The 19768-nt window shown below is 43.3% G+C and overlaps 1 protein-coding gene and 1 non-coding gene across 9 annotated transcripts; both read left to right on the top strand.

Annotated features, from left to right (window-relative positions):
- Nucleotides 1–1531: 1531 nt before the first annotated feature.
- mob3a (MOB kinase activator 3A) lies at nucleotides 1532–19521 on the top strand. Of its 8 annotated transcripts, none has more exons than XM_072482527.1 (6): nucleotides 1532–1579; nucleotides 2809–2933; nucleotides 11382–11476; nucleotides 12573–13135; nucleotides 15696–15898; nucleotides 18417–19521. In XM_072482527.1, the coding sequence occupies exons 4-6, from the start codon at nucleotides 12718–12720 to the stop codon at nucleotides 18444–18446; spliced, it is 651 nt and encodes a 216-aa protein (XP_072338628.1). In that variant the 5' UTR covers nucleotides 1532–1579; nucleotides 2809–2933; nucleotides 11382–11476; nucleotides 12573–12717; the 3' UTR covers nucleotides 18447–19521. The 8 variants fall into 8 exon arrangements, with proteins under 8 accessions (XP_072338628.1, XP_072338623.1, XP_072338626.1 ...); XM_072482522.1 differs by having other exon boundaries at nucleotides 11340–11476; XM_072482524.1 differs by lacking the exon at nucleotides 1532–1579 and adding an exon at nucleotides 1759–1776 and having other exon boundaries at nucleotides 11340–11476.
- Nucleotides 10018–10211, top strand: LOC140395792 (U2 spliceosomal RNA). The gene has a single exon (XR_011936305.1). It is a non-coding gene; the product is annotated as a U2 spliceosomal RNA (small nuclear RNA).
- Nucleotides 19522–19768: the final 247 nt, after the last annotated feature.

Below are 19768 nucleotides of genomic sequence, written 5' to 3'. Positions count from 1 at the left end.
GTTCTCCCCGTGTCTGCGTGGGTTTCCTCCGGGTGCTCCGGTTTCCTCCCACAGTCCAAAGACGTGCAGGTAAGGTGGATTGGCCATGCTAAATTGCCCTTAATGTCCAAAAAGGTTAGGAGGGATTATTGGGTTATGGGGATAGGGTGGAAGTGAGGGCTTAAGTGGGTCGGTGCAGACTCGATGGGCCGAATGGCCTCCTTCTGCACTGTATGTTCTATGTTCTAAGTCTGGTCCAAGCCGGATGGATCATCTCAATGGGGCATAGGCTGCCCCGATGTAATGGATTATTTTAACCCAAACACTAGCAATTTTAATGCAACCGCTGGCCACAGTAACAACTCTCCCACCTGTCCCTTTCTGAACAGCAGCAGTCACACCCTCATATACATTACTGTTGTGCTCTCCTTTGCCATTTCTGTAATCGGGATGATTGGCAACCTGATTTTGCTGAGGATTACCACAAAGTTGCTTCCCGCTGTAGCCCTTATTCCCCACCTTCAACTCACCTGTACAACCAATCGCCTCAAAGAATACAGCACAGGAATCGGCCCTCGAAGCCTGCGCCGACCATGCCTGCCTAAACTAAAACCGTATGCACGTACGGAGACCATTGCCACCCTATTCATATATTTGTCTAGATGACTCTTAAATGCCTCATCAGCTTCATTCCTGATCTGTTCTCTCATTTCTTACCTAAACTTCAACTTGCATTCTCTGTTCTTTGCCCTCATTCATTCTGGTCTTTGCCATTCACATTTTTTTTGAGACCCTGCACTCCACGATCCTTCTGACACCTGCCCGCGACCCACCCACTGGTCACGACCCGCACTTTGAAAAATCCTGAAGTAGATAGCAATTAGAATCATCATATAGTAAAATCTGTTGTGTCCAAACTGAACTTTTCCACAGGGCCCCTGTAAGATAAACACTGTTGCTTTTGTATACTTCTCCATCAACAAACCCCTGTTGAATTAGTGATTTGATTTTCAGTTCAAAATATTAGTTGCTTGAAAGCAAGCAGGAAAGTGTAACTAGGATATATGACTCATGGCTAGAATTTAAAATAAAACAAGCCATTCAACCTAATAAGTATTTATTTTCCTAATCTCACATCTGTTCTCTGTTCTGAGGCAGATGGTTGTGGGTTCAAACCCCACTTCAGGACTCCAGTACAAAAATATAGACTGACACCAGTGCAATAGAGTGAAAGTGCAATATTTGAATGAGAGGGATAAACCAAAGCCTCATCTGCCATCTCAGGTGGTTTAAAAGATCCCAGGGCACTGTTCTGAACAAGAGCGGCGTAGTTATTCCTGGTTTATTGGCGAATTATTATCCTTCAATCACTATCACAAAAATATGTTCAATATAATTTTTCTCTCTGTGGGAGCCTGCGGAGCACAATAAGGCAGTGTTATTTCCTACATTACAACCGTGTGACTGCCACCCACACTGGTCTGGCTGAGCCGTAGTGATGGGGACTGCAATTCCCGGCGGGCAGCGCGGCCCGGGTGGCGCGTGCGCAGTGCGGAGAGCTTGGGGCGGGCGGCAGAAGGATCAGTGAGGCCGCGGCAGGGTAAGTGACTGAAAGGCGGCGGCGGGGAGAGAGACTGAGGTGAGGTGAGGTGAGGTGGGGAGGGGAGGGGAAGGGAAGGGGTGGGGTGGGGTGGGGAAGGGAAAGGAAACTCGTGGGAGTGTCTTCGGACGGGAGGGAGCAACAGGAGCTTTATATCTAATCGGAAGTGGTGGTGTGAGGATGACTTTTTGGGCGGGGTGGGTCAGGCTGGAGACTTGGCCGCTCGGAGGTTGGGGGCTCTGGGGGGTGGGGCGGTATCGGTATCTTTAATTAATTAACGAGATTACCCGCACCTAATGGATGGGAGGGTCTGAAGGCTCGATCCGTGAATAAAGCTGATTATCTCTTGAAGGGCCTGCTGAGTTCACCTGCGGGAAGTGCACCCATCTCCAGCTCCTCAAAGACCGTGTTAGGGAGCTGGATGAACTGAGGATCATTCGGGAGGCAGAGTCGGTTATAGATAGAAGCTACAGGGAAGTAGTTACTCCTAAGAATGAAGGTAGTTAATGTACTTAATGATCTGTTGAGCTGCTGGCAGAAAAATACTTTTCACTGTACCTCGGTACATGTGACAATGAACTAATCCAATCCAGGTAGCTGGGTGACGTTTAAAAGGAGGGGGAAGAAGTGGTCAGTGCAGGGATCCTCTGTGGTTGTTCCCCTCAATAACAGGTATACCGTTTTGGATACTGTGGGGGTGGTGTGGGGACCTACCAGAGGTGAACCATGGTGACCATGTCTCTGGTACTGAGTCTGTCCCTGTGGCTCAGAAGGGAAGGGGGAGAGCATTAGTTATTGGAGACTCTATAGTTAGAGGTACAGATAGGTGGTTCTGTGGCAACGATAGAGGCTCACAGTTGGTGTGTTGCCTCCCGGGTGCAAAGGTCCGTGACGTCTCTGATTGTGTTTTCAGGATCGGGGAGGGGGAGCAGCCACAAGTCGTGGTACACATCGGTGCCAACGACATCGGTAGAAAAAGGGATGGGGATGTAAAACAGGAATTCAGGGAGCTAGGGTTGAAGCTGAGAGCCAGGACAGACTGTTGTTATCTGAATTGGCTGATTGGCTCTCTTCCTCCTAATTTTATGTTTTAATTATAAATTTAAAACATAATATTTTATGTTTACGGTAATAGTTTATTATCATAAAGTTAATTGTTTTGTCACTCTAGTATTCAATTGTAGCTGAATGCATTGACACAGCCAGTTGCAAAAATATTTTCTTTTCAGGAGTCTGTGTTTGCTTTAAACCTGGGTCCCAGAAGTTAAAGACCAGTGCCTAACCACTGCACCATCCAATCCTGCTGCATTTTTACTTTTCTTTGCCACATTATAGATGTTGAAAGCTGAACAAGGTAATGCAATGTACTTGTGGAAATAATTCAATAATTAGTTTAGCTTCAGGACATGTAAATATAGTTAAATAGAATGACATACCTATTTCTAGAAGCCAAGTACAAGAGCAGTAGCTGTTAGTGTGCTGTTTTATTTTAGGTCAGGCAGGCAGTGTATTTCAATATGTCTCTCAAACTGGGTGGTTTAGAAGCCCACACATGGTGCATGGCTATCTCCTTTGGACTAAATAGAGTAATTAGAAATATAGACAAACACAATTGTTCTGTGTGTTAAAGGAGGGAGGTGTCATAACCATAGTCTGATTATAGCTAAAATGTTTGACCCAAAATGATAAACTGTCTAAATTTTAAGTAATGTTCTTTAATACAGTAGGAAAAACACGCAGTGAGCTCTCATTTTCTCAACCACCACCTGGCATGCATGGTAACAATTAATAATCGACTATGGAGAAATAATATACTGTTGCATGTCTGCAGGTTCTGCACAGTTCTGGTGTATATGGTTGTAAGAAAACAAGATTATTCATCTTCAGAAGCACGTCATCTAAATGAATTATCATTGAGGATCTTTGAAAATAACACTGGTCATTGCCTGCTTTAGTTTTGTACTCTTCAGTCTGTATTGAACTTTGATTTTAATGAGAATTTCTGAATCATGGTGCAGAAATAACGGTTAAATTTCATGGTCAGAAGTGATGTCATCAGGCTGGGTGAGTAGCCAATCACTGATTCTGACAGCAAACCAGGAAGTGAAAACCACTGAATTATTTTTACTTATAATTTAAAAAATTTACAGGCAGTGAAATAAATGATTGGGTCAAACATATGAGATTCAGGTAGAAGCTAAAATATCACAGACCTTTTTTAAGTGTGTGGAATTTCTTAACCATAATGAAGAAATTTGAAATTCAGCACATATAAATTTACTCTATCAAGGCCAATGAAACTCCTTAGCAGTATTTATGGACTTAGTATGCAATTTAAAAACTCTGTCGCACGTACATTTTCAAGGGTTTTTACTCTTGAGACTAAGAGAATGAGTGGACGTGTTCTTCAGTTCAGTGATTTCTAATTGATTGCAATCTACAACAGCATGCCCTCGAAAGAAGCATAGAGTCACTGACAGAAATTTTTTTTTTCCAATTCGGGCAATTTAGTGTGGCCAATCCACCTACCCTGCACATCTTTGAGTTGTGGGGGTGAGACCCACGCAGACAAGGGGAGAATGCAAACTCTACATGGACAGTGGGCCGGGATCGAACCTGGATCCTTGGCACCTTGAGGCAGCAGTGCTAACCACTGCGCTACTCGGAAACCTCTGGATTTCTGCAGTTAAATGCACACATACATACCAGATTCTGAAGGGGCTTGACAGGGGAGACAAAAAGGTTGTTTTCACTGAGTGGGGATTCTAAATCACAGGGCACAGTCTCAGGATAAGAGGGCTCTCATTTTGGACTTCGATGAGGAGATATTTCCTCGGACAAAGGGTTGTGATTCTATGGAATTATCTGCCTCGGAGGGTTGTAGATGCTCCATTGTTGAATATATTTAAGGCTGAGATAGAGTTTTGGTCTCAGTGCCTCAAGGAGTATGGGGAGTGGGTGAAGCGTTCGGGTTGAAATCCAAAGTCAGCCATGATTGTATTGAATGGCAGAGCAGGTTCCACAAACTGCATGGTATACTCCTGCTCCTATCTCTTGTGTCCCTGTGCATACTCAAGTTGTTGTCAGCTTGGGAATCAAAATCACAGCAATGTTTTAATATAAAGCTGTAGGCGTTGGGTGATAAGGAGCAAGCAGTTGATTTCTGGGTACTTGGACATGGAAAGGGATAACAACAGTTAGGGCCCCTCTCCAGACTTTGGAAAATTCACGGCCCCTCTCCAGACTTTGGAAAATTCACATGTGGGATTTTGGGTAAAGTCAAATTTTGCCTTTCAACTTAGCTCAAACATAGAGGGCACGATCTAACGGCCATATTGTGGTGCAGTGTGGCCGATGAAAGCTGGAAGACCCAACTCCCGGGATCTAACCGGCTTGCCACGCCTCTGTTGCGATGTAAATCCCGCCCCATTGTGGATCAACTTTTGGCAAATCTACATATTAGAGTGAGGCACTCTAATGTGCAGATTTCCGAGCTTCCTGTGGCTTTAGGATTCAATCCCTTCGCCTCAGAGACCTCAGGCGAGAGCCGTTCAGCATTGGTCCCCAAAAATGGGGACCAGACGGAACGGCACTCATGGGGGGTCTCCTGGGGGATCGGAGACCCCCAGCTGCATGCCCTGTGGTACCAGCCTAGCACCCTGGCATTGCCAGCAGGCATGTGCACTGCCAAGGTGCCAAGCTGGCATTTTTGTTAAGCGCACATGATTACACCGGGCTGGCGTTGGGAGCTGCGGGGGTGGGCCGGGGACCCTCCCATAGTGCGTTCGGGCTGGGAGATGGGGGGGGCTGCGGGGATCATTTCGGGGCCATGGAGATCAGAAGGGTATTTAAAAATGGCGTCCCGATCTCTCGCTGCACTGGGGAGTTCTGGCAAGTGGGAGTCCCCACTGTACAAATTGGGGGCCTCGACTGCACGTTCCCCATTCAGGCCCCTTATTCAATGCGAGTCACATTGAATAGCCATGTGCTTTTCAACGCCGGGAACACATGGCTAAACACGCTCACTAGGAAACTTTGTTCCCTTTTGGGAGACTCGCGCCCGGAGTGTCCATGATGTCAAGATAGCAGAGTTCTCAAGTTGCATATACCTCCGCATGAGTGGCTGCCTTTCAGAGAGTAAAGAAGAAAATTGGATGGGGCTGCGGGGTGGAGGGATCTCTTATAAATCAGCTGCTTTGAGATAATAACACTAATTTCGTATATAAGAGTAGGGGCATGAAACAAATTCAAGGGGGGGAATCAGGTGATTATGGTTTGTAAACTTGTTTTGTTTACTGACGAGTTCTATCCTTGACTTTATTCCCTGGTTCATTTAAATATTGTTCATTCTTTTTGAAACTTTGAAGTGACATTGTCTGCTGTTTACATTGGGATGTTTCCTTGATGTCTGTAAGGTTATTAACCACCTTTGTGACGTTTTTACTGCAGTATTACAGCAATGTTGTGGCAAGTTGCAGGGAATTTCGTTTTTACGTTCAGGTACTGTAAAGTACCCAAGCTCATTTTTTCTCGGTATTGATTTATTGAGGTTGAGCGAACAGTGTCCTTCCAACCCATGATCTGCAGGACAAATTTGGAGTTGGAACAAAATATTTTTGCCTAAGGTCAGTCCACCTCTCTATGGTTCATTGCAACATGTGTCAAACACAAGTCACTTAAGTGTAGGGAACAGACTCTATTTGTTTTGCATAGATAATCAGTCCATACAACACAAAGGTTTAGCAATTCAGTTTTCTCTCACTCCTGCTATCTCACTTGGCCCAATATCTTCACCCCTTTTTAAACTCTGGTTGCTTACCATCAACTGGTATTTGATGCATAAACAGATCTTTGGACTGTTAATTCCTCCTAACTCCCTTATGAGATATATCCTGTCTTATGATTCTTAAAAAGCATCTATACCTAAAGTTCATTAATTACCCATGATTGATGTCAGTTCTGGCCAGCCTGCTCTTGAATTCCACTTGATAGCCAGAAATCTAGAGTGGAACAGAACTCGCTGTTTGTATTCCAGTTTAATCTTTCTTTGTTTCCCAACCTCCTGGTCAGTCAATCCTCTCAGTTACTATAGTTCATTATGGCTATTACAGTTCATTCCTAACTCAATTCTCCACAGGGTCTAATTCATGTACCATTTATATCCCTGTTTAAGTAAGGCATCCTATCTCTAAGATGCCATCTTCCATTCCCCATCCCCCTCATGCCAAAAAACGTTCTGAGGATCTACAGCATAAAGCCTATATCTCCACTAACATTCTCACCTTCATTTAGTTAACTGACCGTTAAATATTAACTCTCAATCCTAACTTCAGTTCTTGCTCCCACTGCTAGTTTTACACAGCCTTTCCCTGTATTCATTGAGTAAACTGCAACAGGGACTACATTCTTAAAACAATTTAATTGGCTGTAAAGTGATTTTGGACATCCTGAGTTTGTGAAAGGCGCTGTATAAATGCAAGTTCCTTCCCCTTATTGTCTGTCTCTAGTATCAAATTAACAGTGGGTATTTGGATTGAAATCTCAAGTAGAGATATTACAATACCGGAGGAATGGTGCAGTTTCTGTTTGAAATGCAGTGCTGTAGAGCTTGATATTTTATCCCTGGTGATATTGCTTTACTAAAAAGGAAAGCTGAAGAGAAATCTGACCCGAGTCGAAGATGATCTTTGCCCCCAGCATTCCTCCCTCATGCTACACATGCATCTTTATACCCTGAGGGAGATAAATTTCTAGTCTTATACATGCGCATATACAATAATTATATATCTTAAATCATATTCCCTCTTCCCACACCCTTTTACTTTATTTTCTTCCTTCTACAGTAACCTCTCAAATGCCACAGATAGACCTTTGACCCACTTAATGCTACATTGTAACCATAGAGAAAAAGCAAACCATCTGGTGAAGATTACCTTTCTAGTTTTCGTTATCTCCCTTGGCTGACGTGTGTTGAAAGCACTTTACCACTGTTTGATGCAGTCAGTGTGATTATGTTGCCACACAACAAGACTTGCGAAAAAAGCTACAGCTCATGGAATAAAAGGGACAGAAGCAACATTGATACAAAATTGGCTGAAGAATAGAAAGCAAACACTAATAGTCAATGAATGTTAATGATTTAGATCTGGGTGTGCATGGGACGATTTCAATGTTGCGGATGACACAAAACTTGGAACTGTTGTAAACTGTGAAGAGGATAATGTAGAACTTAATAAGGACATAGGCAAGTTGATGAAGTGGGCGGAAAGGTGGCACATGAAGTTCAATGCAGAGAAGTGTGAGGTGATGCATTTTGGTAGGACATGAAGAGACAAAAAATAAGTGGTAACATTTTTAAGGGGTGTAGGAGCAGAGGGACCTGGGTGTATGCGTGCATAGATCATTGAAGGTGGCAGGACAGGTGGAGAGCACATTAATAAAGGATATAATATTTTGGCCTTTATTAATGAGGACATAATGAAAGGACGTTATGCTGAACTTATACAAGACACTGGTTAGACCTTAGCTGGAACATCATGTAAAGTTTTGGATGCCACACTATAGGAAGGATCTAAACTCATTGGAGAGCGTGCAGAAGAGGTTTACAAGAATGGTTCCAGGGATGATAAACTTCATTTATGAGGATAAATTGGAGAAGTTGGGACTGTTCTTTCTGGAGTGAATAAGGCTAAGGGGAGATTTGATAGACATGTTCAAAATCATAAGGGGTCTAGAGAGAGTAGACAGGGAGAAACTGATCCCGCTCGTGAAAAGATAAAGAACTAGAGAACACAGATTTAAAGGTGATTTGCAAGAGAAGCAAATATGTGAGCAAGAAACTTTCTCACACGAGTGGTTCGAGTCTGGAATGCACTGCCTCGAAATGTGGTGGAGACGGGTCCAATTGAGGCATTCAAGAGGGCGTTGGATGTTTACTTGAATAAAAACCGTGTGCAGAGGTACCAGAAAACAGGCAGGGTAATGGCACTAAGCCATGATGCTCGTTTGAAGAACTTGTGAATGTGTAGACACGAAGGGCCAAATAGGCACCTTTTGTGCAGTAAAGATTCTGTGATGCTGAGATTGGAAACTTGTTGTACTGTGTGTGAAGTGAAACCCTGTCAATTTAATGGCCTGTAACTTCCTCAAAGTGGCAGTCTCTGGCAGATTGCCACTCTCGGCTGACATACGTTGAATTTGTAAAGTCTCCCGTCTCACCCAACCTTCCCCACTCAGGTTGGGTGAGACAGGGGCAGCAAAGTGCGCATCTGGTGGTGGTGGTGGTGGTGGTGGGGGGGGGGGGGGGTTTGGACTGGGGGGCTGTAAGGTTGGGTTGCACTGGGCAGAAGAGGGCATCATACATGGAAGGGGAGGGAGTCAGTCAAGTATGAGGGGGTTAAGGACTTTGGAGGGATGGAGGTTAGCTAGGAGATGGGGCTGGCCGGGTCGCTCCGGGGGGGGTGACTGGTGCAGTGTCAGACTGGGGGTCGGCGTCGGACACGGGGGAGGGTGTGGTGTGGGGAATTCGCTGGGGGTGGTCGGTAAGTATGACTGCGGGGGGGGGGGGGGGGGGGGGCGTTGTTCCTTGCGAGGTTGACTCTGGGTGTTCAAGTGGCTACTCTGGAGTTAGAACTGATGCCTTCTAACTCTTTCAGAGTAACTATCAGGGTAAAATTGGCAGAACCATCTGAAATTACCAATTTAAATCGCTTCTGTCGGATGGTTCTTGGCCCAGTGCAGTTGGCCAGGGGAAGTTAGTGCTTCTGGGTAAATGCTGGGTAAACCCTTGCGTGGGAACTTTCAAGAAGGGTTCCCCAGTGCTAATTTGGGTATCCCCTAAATGCGACACTGGGGAACCACAATGTTTTGGGACGGTTGGGGAATCCCTAATTCTTTTATGATTCATGAAAAGTTTCTCCGTATTCTATAGAAAATCCCTCTACTCAAGTTCCCATACCCTGCTGAGTTAAGATTTATTTATTTAGCATAAAGCCTCAGCATATCATTCCAGCCATCTTAAAGCATTGTCAGCACAAGCATGGAAAGAGCTTGGGTCACCAAATTGTTGAATTAGTGACATGGTTTGTATTTGCCCCTGCAAAGACTGGCAACCACAGGAGCAGGGTGTGTGTCTGACACAAGTTACAGATAACATGTGACAACAACGCAGGAGTAGGCCATTCAGCCCTTTGAGTCTGCTCTGCCATTTGGTAAGACCATGGCTGATTTGATTTTGGCCTCAACTCTATTTTCCAAGATACCGCTTGATAATTTTTGACCCCCTTATTCATCAAGTATCTATCAAACTCAGCCTTAATGAGTATCCACTATCTTCGTGTGCGGAAAGCGTAATAAAGGGAAAGTCACCATTATCCCAGATTACCAGAGGCTGTTTTCCCCTGGTGAGGGGGAGAGCTGATTGATAGTGATTTAGCCTCATCGCTTCTCGGCCTTTTGGCTAAGATCAAGTGTCTGTAGATTGAGCCTTTGGTTCAGATCTGGTATGTCTCTCTTGTGGGGACCATGAATTAGATTCAATTTGAATTAGTTTTTTGGAGCAGGCGAGGTGCTGGATTAGGGGTTCGCCCCTGACCCACACTCTGAGCCCTGGCTTGGTAACTCAGAAAAGGAAAAAAAAAATGTAAATAAAAAAGATAGTGATTTAGCCTGAGGATCACCACACCTCAGGTGAGGAGTAAGGTTGAGAAGGCAGGCCTTCATAAACAACTGCAGTCGGTACGGGAATTGAACCCACTCTGCAGGGGAGGGGGGGGGGCGCAGGTGAAATGCTCTGCATCACGAACCAGCGGTCTAGCCAACTGAGCTAAACCAAGCTAAACCGTCCCCCATAATTGTCCACAATTGAATAACAGCAAGCATGAATGTATGCTGGAGGCATTTGTTGCCCAGTGGTGCTTCCAAATTGGAATTAGCTTCCCCTGTTGTTTTCAATAGATTTTTGTTTTTGCAGAGCACACACAAGTATTTAAGAAGTTGAACATTCAGGATGAGTTCATGAAAGACACTAGCAATTTACATAGCGCACCATCTTTGTGGTGCTTGGCTGAAGACGCCATTTCAGGCATTCCTCAGCTGTAAGTTTTGTTTCATTAATGTGACTTCTAGGGCATGTTTTCCACAATCTGGTCACAGCTAGATCGTTAATATACAGATTCAAAAGGGATGTGCTAGGACTGATTACTGAGGGAGGCCTTAAGTTGGTATCTGTATGAGCTGCTGTGGTCATCCATGTATGACTCTAAAACCCATAGCAGTACCTCAGCCAAGCAGATGGCTAAATATGGCAAGACTCTTGATATTTTTTGCTAGTAGATCAAGATTGGATTTTTGAACTAGCTTCAGATTAAAGCATTCTTTAAGGCAGCCCAACTCTAAAATGGTTCAGTAAATCTTGAGTGGTCAGTTATTCAAGTGCTATTTCCTCTCAGCGATTGGGCTGGGTATTTTGTACCAGCAGCAAAGAAATGGGGAAGGGTAAACCTTTTTTTTTTTAAAAAAGTTACGCACTTCATGGAAACAGTCCATGTGGGAGTTTCCCTAACTTCCCCAGAATAATATGTGAAAATGAGATGTGGGTTTCTCCATGCCTTCACTCTCCACAATGCATGACTCATATAATTAGGTAAGAAAATCTGAACTGTATAAATAAAGGAACCAGGAAAACCACATACTATTAACAAAAGCAGTCGTATCGTGAATGAGCTGTTTGCTAGATTTTTTTAAATTTAAATTATTACAGATTTTATTTAGAAACGTAAAGGAGTATATAATTAATCTTCAGGAAGGTGATGAGCATGAAGAAGTAATTGTCAAATTAAATTTGACTGGCTGGAAAAAAACCTGGCAGGGGTTGAAGTGAATCATTTGCATAGAAAGGTAGGTGCTTGTATCATTTCTAATGTGGGTATGCTATTTGTTGTCTCTAGAGTGTTAGAGTGGAGTTTTTTGATGTTGGTTAAAAACGTGGTCCTCCAGTAAATAATAATTGACAGGAACAAGTTGGCTCCTGGTTTGAATGTAAGATGAGGTTTAAAAATCAGCTCAGCCATGTAACCCCCGTGAAATTCTTAAGATTTGCTCATGATTTAGTGTAGATTTTTCAAACATTAATACGTTGAAAATAAAAGGCCCAAAATACTTGCTAATTGTTTCTTATGGGTTCACATTGAGAAAGATATCTGAACTGAAAGAATGTTTGCAATTTATCAAGTTTTCTCTGAGCCTTCTTTTCTCCATGGAAAAATGTTCCAACCTGTCCAATCTATCCTCAAAGCTACAGCTTATCCCTGGAGTCATTCTTGTGAATTCCTTCTGTACTCTCTCCAATGCCTTCACATCCTTCCTCAAGTATAGTGCCCAAAACTGGACAAAGTACTCCAGATGAGACCCAACAAGTGTCTGATGCAAGTTCAACACAAAATCCTTAATCTTGTATGGGGAGAATTAGGTGTCCTAATCTGCTCACAGTACTCAAACTGTGACCTAATGTCTTGTATAAATTCAGCTTGGCCTGTTTGCTGAACTTTAGCCCAATGCGACTCATTATATTCAGATGAGATGAAAGGGGAGAAATAAAGGGAAAATCAACAGTCCAGTGCAGTAACATAATTTTTCTTGTCTTAAGTCAACTTCAGGCAATGTTATGGTCCAACTAAAAAGCAAATGGGAAGTGCCAACAGTGAATGTAAATCCCCTTTAATTCCTTTTGAAGGTGCAGTGTACTGCTTGTTTGCTTTTGTTCAATTTTAGAAGTTGAAAATGAAACCAGGCTAATCTCTGTACACTTTAGTTTATTTAAGAGCAACTCTGTCACTCTTTCAAAATAAATCATTTTTAAATGTAATATAGACGGACTAATGATGGTAAATTTTTGAAGTGATGTTGACTGGAATAGATCAGTTTTGCAAATAACAATTGTAAAATTGTACTATGATAGTGAATTATAGTATGACTCAAGTTTTATTTTCCACAGAATTGAAGACTTGTTGAATACGAGCAACATTACAACACGTATATTTTAGGCTTGCAAGCAACATAAATTGCCTGGAGTGACAGTCATTTATTGTGAAGACTTGTTGTTCTTGCTGGTTTTCGCAGACCATTGCAGAGATTTTAATATGGCTGTGGCCTTGAAACAGGTGTTCAACAAAGACAAGACTTTTCGCCCCAAACGCAAATTTGAGCCAGGCACCCAGAGGTTTGAATTGCATAAAAGGGCACAAGCATCACTAAATGCTGGTCTAGATTTGAAATTGGCCGTACAGCTCCCTTCAAACGAGGATCTCAATGACTGGGTAGCTGTGCACGTGGTGGATTTTTTCAACCGTATTAATCTGATTTACGGAACTGTATCAGAATTCTGCACTAGTAGCACATGCCCTATAATGTCAGGAGGACCTCGATATGAATACAGGTGGCAAGATGAGAATAAATACAAAAAACCTACTGCACTGCCAGCACCTCAATATATGAGTCTCCTTATGGATTGGATTGAAACCCAAGTGAATAATGAAAACATATTTCCAACCAATGTTGGTGAGTTGAAACACTCAAATGCTGCTTTTCAATTTTGCTTTTCATTTATTCTTTGTCCAACGTATCAACAGACCAAAAGAAATGTCTTCAGATTTTTGTATAGAATTTGTAAATAACATATAATCAGTGAATTAATAATTTTAGGAAAATCATTGATTCCATTCAAATATAAATTGAGGGAGCAGCTGCAGAGAATACACACTACATGTGAATTGATGAAACAGTGTCTGATGACAAATTTTACATTGCAGTGGTGTTGACTTGCCATCATTTCAATATTGATCTCTTGGTTCTTGTGTCCTTCTGTTTAATCCAATGTAACTTTTTAAAAAAGTTTTTTATTGAGTTTTTGGTATACAAAACAAATATAAATATGAAGAAACAGTGGGAGTTAAACACGAGAATATATAAGAAGTATAACTAGAATTATTTAATATTTGCACCATGATCGGATTTGATTATTTACAGAAATACATCACAGTTTGCCCTTCCTTTTCTTTTATTCCTTATTTTGTCGTGTTAATTGTGGTCCCCTGCGTTACGCTCCCCACCGGTTTTCCCTTTGCTTTTCTTCCTTTTAGTTCAGGTTGTTGTTGTTTCCCCCCCCCCCCCCCCCCTTGTGTCTCCTGGTTCGTTTGTTGGGCTTGGCTGAGTTCCTTGTTCCCCTGAAACCCCCCTTCCTTACTGTGTTGTGGCTACCCCCTCCTGATCTTTGGCTTCCTTGTTGTTGGCTGCAAACAGGTCTTGGAACAACCGAGCGAATGGCTCCCACATTTTGTGGAAACCTTCTGACCCTCGGATGGCAAATGTAATTTTCTCCATTTGGAGAAATTCTGACAGGTTGGAAAGCCAGGCTGCAGCTTTGGGGGGGGGGGGATGCTACTGACTGCGAGCTGTGCAGGATTTTCCGTCGGGCGATTAGGGAGGCAAAGGCAAGAACGTCGGCCCTTTTCCCCATGAGTAGATCTGGCTGTTCTGATACTCTGAAGACTGCCACTCTCGGGCATGGCTCCACCCTCATCCCCACCACTTTGAACATTGCCTGAAGGAAGGCTGCCCAGTACCCAGCAAGTTTGGGGCAAGACCAGAACATGCGGGTGTGGTTGGCCGGACCTCCTTGGCACCATTTGTATCTGTCCTCCACCTCTGGGAAGAACATACAGATTTGGGTTCTGGTTGTGGGCTCTGTGTACCACTTATAGCTACATTAAGCTTAGTCTTGCACTTGTGGAGGTGGAGTTGACCCTGTGCAGTGCTTCACTCCAGAGTCCCCACCCTATTTCAAACCCCAAGCCTTTCTCCCACTTCTCGCTTGTCTCGTCCAGTTGGGTGTTGGCTTCCCTTAGCAGTCATCCATACATGTCACCACAGTTCCCATTCCCTAAGATGTCTGCATAAAGCACGCCCTCTAACAGTGACTGCTGTGGTGGTCATGGGTACGTTCCTGTTTCTTTGTGTAGGAATTTTTTGAATTGTAGGTACCCAAGTTCATTGCCCCCACCAGCTGGAATCTTTCTGTCAGCTCTTTGAGCGTTGTTAACCTGTTGTTGGTGTATAAGTCCCTAACTGTCAGCGTCCCCTCAAGGAACCTGGGCAGTATGTTAATTTTGATCGTGTGCACTCTCCCCGCCAGGGAGAGTGGGAGTGTGTTCCACCTCTGCAGATCCTTTTTAACTTCCTCCATCAGGCTGGTCAGGTTCCACTTGTGGATCCCTCTCCAGTCCTGGGCGACTTGGATCCCCAGGTAGCGGAATTTGTGTCGGGGCTGTTTATAATCCAGTGTAACTTTAAGTTGGCTGCTCTGTGTGAACAGACAGTTTGGTACACTACTTTATTGTCTTTGTATTCGTCATACTGGAATACAATCTGTATTGCTGCAATAAATAGTATGTAAACCAATATAAACCATAAAAGATATAAACCAATTTTAGACACAAAACAGAAAAAGTTGAAGTGCACAGTAGCTCTATCAGCAACAGTCAACATGGAAACAAGAGTAGGCCATTCAGCCTCAAGCCTCTTCCGCCATTCAATTAGATCCTGGCCGACCTGTATCTTGATTTAATTTATCCACTTTGGTTGTGTAACCTTCACTCACTACCTTTGCCGAACAAAAACCTGTCAATAATAAAAAACGAAAATGCTGGATAAACTTAGCAGGTCTGGCAGTATCTGAAGAGAGAAACACAGTTAAACATTTGAAGTCCAATTTATCTATCCTGGTTTGCAAATTTCAATGGACCTCATGTCCATTGTTTGAGGGGAGGGATTTCCAGTACTCTTTGTCAAAGTTGGGTTTGTGCTGTTACTGGTCTTAAAAACAAAATCCTCCTCCGACTCAGTGTTCGGTTTTATGTAATGTGAGAGATTGATGTGTTTCGTAGAATAAAGTGCAGATTTTCATATTTTATTTCCAATCTTTATTCACTAAATACACACACTGCACCTTGAAGTCCAAATGCAATCTACAGTTCCTATCTATGCTATATAGGAATGTTGTGCTATGTAGCCATTTATTACTAGCAAGGACATTAATTTATATATTTTCCTTTTCTCTCAGGCACCCCCTTTCCTAAGAATTTCCTTCAAGTTTGTAAGAAGATCCTTTCTCGCCTTTTCCGTGTTTTTGTCCACGTGTACATACACCACTTTGATCGGATCAGCTATATGGGTGCAGAAGCACACGTGAATACTTGTTACAAACATTTTTACTACTTTGTTACAGAGTTCAATCTAATAGACAACAAAGAATTAGTACCCCTGGTATGTTCCTTTATTGCTTTTTGATCAGCAGTTTGAACTGCTGAGTATCTATACAGATGGAGTTTTTGTTTGCACTTATCAAGGTTTTATTAATGAAGCAGGTACCTCTTAAAACTACCTGACCTAATGGGCTCAATCTGCTGGCCACACTGTGCCAGAAAAGCATTTCGCCGCGGCACCGTGGCTGGTGAAAGCCGGGAGACCCTGCTCCCGGGATATACCCAGCTCACAACACCTCGCGAGATTAAACGCAATCTCGTGAGATGTTGCAAGGGGAATCCCGTCTACAATGGGCGGGATCAGCTTGCCAAATCTGCATATTAAAGCGAGACAATAAGCCTTACTTTAATATGCAGATTCCCAAGGACTTGAGGCTTTGGGATTCATTCCCTTTGCCTCGGGGGGGGGGGGGGTGCCGTTTAATTCTGGTCTCCACAAACCGGGACCAGACGAAACGGCACTCGTGGGGGTCGATAAGAGGATTGGGCGCCCCCAGCTGCATGCCTTTAGAGCAGGGTGGTGCCCTGGCATTGGTGCTGCCTGGGTACCTAGGCAGTGCCAGCCTGGCACAAAGGCAGTGCTATCTGTGTGCCAACTTGGCACTGCCAAGGTACTTGGGTGCCACTGCCAAGTCGGCATTTTCTGCGCACATGTGATTGTGCCATGGTTGCCAGTCGTGGGTGTTGGCGGATGTGGAGGGGTGTCGGGGGACCCTCCCATGTTGCGTTCGGGCTGTGGGGGAGGTCAAGGATTTTGCTCAGGACCTCGGAGATCAGGACACCATTTAAAAATTAACAAGTGTGTGAATTGTCATGCCTTCCAAAAGTCAATACAAGTCCCCAAGAAGGCTGGATTAAATATGTGATTGGCTTGTCAGGAAAAAGAAGAAACATTCATGCAAATCAGCTCCATTTTGATTTATTATTCTTAAGGCACAGGATATATAAAGAGACAATTACCAGTGTTATAAAAAGAAAGTTACACTTTAATCTTGCAGTCCTGGTAAAATACTTTTGTTATGAAAAAATTCTGATTGATGTTACTTTTCTTTTGCTCCTTCATCTTTACAAGTGTTTTGCACACCAAGGCAGTTGTTATTTATTGTGTGGACTGAGACTGGCTGCATTTGGTGCAGTTCCTATATAGTAAATCATGTGGCAAAAAGAAATGCTAGAATTCCTGGGTGCAGCTGTGTTGGTATTTTCCATTAACATCTACAAAAAGTTCTGGAAATTCCCGCTTGAGTACTTTTGTTATTTGTGGTTTCGACTGCTGCCTCACAACGCCAGGGACATGGGTTCAATTCCAGCTTTCGGTGATTGTGTGGAGTTTGTATGTTTTCCCCGTGTCTGCGTGGGTTTCCTCCGGGTGTTCCGATTTCCTCCCACAGTCCAAAGATGTACAGGTTAGGTGGCTTGGCCATGCTAAATTGCCCCTTAGTGTCCAAAAGGTTTGGCGGGGTTACAGGGATAGGATGGGGGCGTGGGCCATGATAGGGTGTTCTTTCAGAAAGTCAGTGTAGACTCGATGGGCTGAATGACCTGCATTGTAGGGATTCTATGAAATCGGGAAAAGCATTTCATACTGCTCTCAATTAAGTTAGAGAATCTATATCTTTTGTTTTAATTCATCCCATCATGCCTGTGCCAACTGTTTGCCAGAGCAATACAAAATTAATTGTACTGTTTCACGCTCTCCCCATAGCCCTGATGCTACTTTTGCTTTTAAATATTGTTCCCTTAAAAGATGCAGGGCTGAATTCTCCATTGTTGAGACAATGTCCCCACGCCGTGTCAAAACGGTAGAGTTTTACTCCTGAAATTCCTGCAAAAAAGTGAAACTAATTCCCAGCCCTGCAGGGGGCTAGCAGAAACCCGGAGTGAATCTCGCAACTTTTGCTGCAGATACGGGCCCCCGCACTTCCGGGTCAGAGAGCGCCCATGTGCATGGCGGGGCCTCCAGCGGCCGCGCCGTGCTCCATGGCGGACTTGGACCGTGGAACCAGACCTAAGAAAGAGGCCCCTTCCCCCCGATCGGTCGCGCACCCAACCATCAAACCCTGCACTATCATTCTTCGACTGCCTATAAGGCCCCCCCTGGTGTCCGATCCGCCCGCCCCCGACCAGGGCGGCCGTGGACTGAGTCCACAGCCACCACATGAGCATCCCGACCGGCAATAGCAGGTTAGTTCCATGCCTTCAGGAACTCGGCCGGTCAGGGGTGGAGGATTGCTCAGCGGGCCTCTGGCAATGCCCCCCCCCCCGGCGGCGCGGTGTACATCGCGGTCTCGCCGATTTTCGGTGCCCAGAGAATCGACGAACTGGCGCGGGCCCGATTACAGCGGAAAACTGGATTATCCGCCGCCGGCCGCGATTTCGGCATCGGGCTGCGGGATTCCAGCCCGCAATCTTTGACTCAGCTCCTCTCTGGAAAGTGCTCCGTGTTCGAACAAGTCTACATAAATGTTTCAAGACCATCAGCACCCACTAATATACTATTTTATCTGTTTGTTTAACAGAAGGAGATGACTATGCAAATGTGCCATTGAAAAGAAACTCCTGACCAGTTATGGAAGAGGCTGTTTCATCCACATTGTTATTGAAATCGATTATCTTAATACAAAAAAATCCACTTGAAAGAGCTCTATCCTGTTTCAAATAATTACTTACTGATGTCGAAATGTGAAAGATAAAAATGCCTAACATGGAATTTTCTATTCACGCACAGAACCGTAATGTCTGCAGAGAATTCCAAATGGCACTGAAGCCTACCTGGAGCAGTTAATTGTTTAAATTTTATAACTACTCTAAATTACACAATTCTGTAGCTGTATTGGTGCACAAAACAAAGAGAATTATAGCTTTTCTATAATAATTATTTTGCTTGACAAAGATTTATTGATATTTTTGCAGTTAATTATGAGTAAAGCACATTTGAATGTATGAGAGTTGATAAGGCACTCTGACGAGGCAAAATATTTTCCATGCCTTCAGAAATTAATATTTCAGTATATTTACTTTACTTACGCAGTAAGTATTGCTGATATGATAACAAGGTCTGGCTGGTGCCAAAAACCTTTTGAAAAGGCAATTTGCAATATTCCTCACAGATTTCACTCTTCTGGGTTTAAATCCTGGTTTAATTCCGGAATACCAAAAGCTCTTGATAAAATAAATGACTTACCTTGATATGCTCTCTCCGTACAATCACCAATGCGAGCTTGCAGACAAAATCTGTGACTTCGGTCCTGATATGGTACATAAAATATTTGTTCATTTGGTTCTTCCATCTGAACAGAAAAAAACTGTGGATTTAAGAAAAATATTTAAAAATGAATGATATACTTTTTTACTGGTATTTCTTGTTTAAAGCTTTAGTGTTCATGAATGCTATATTACAATATAGTTTTCCATAATTTCTGGGGCCGTCTGTGGTGTAAGGAAGTTCTTTTAAAATTTATTATATTTTATATCTTGTATTTTGTCGATTTTAGTTTTGTACATTACATGATGGGCTTTAATCTCTTATTGTCTGGATTATTTGTAATGTTTCCTTTGCACTTAATTCTTTGAGAGTGTTTGCTTGTAAGATTAATGTGTAATGTTATTAAAACATTCTCCGAACTTTTTCTTCCTCATTCTTGCTGTTGTATGTTCTCTCAAGGGGTGGCTTTTGCAATTGTTCTTACATAACCTCTTAAAATGCACTGCTTTTGTGGGGATGAGCCGACTAGAAGATGATTATTCAGACCTGTTAATGTATCTTTAGACTAACAGTACGAAAGAAATAGATTGCCACAGCATGTGGGTTTGATGTAATAATAATCTTGGGCGGCGCAATGGTTCGCACTGCTGCCTACTTCGCTGAGGA

This window comes from Scyliorhinus torazame, chromosome 18 (assembly GCF_047496885.1).
Source record: "Scyliorhinus torazame isolate Kashiwa2021f chromosome 18, sScyTor2.1, whole genome shotgun sequence".
Taxonomy (NCBI): Eukaryota; Metazoa; Chordata; class Chondrichthyes; order Carcharhiniformes; family Scyliorhinidae; genus Scyliorhinus; species Scyliorhinus torazame.
Note: the sequence above shows the minus strand (reverse complement) of the source record. Positions and strands in the feature narration are given on the sequence as shown.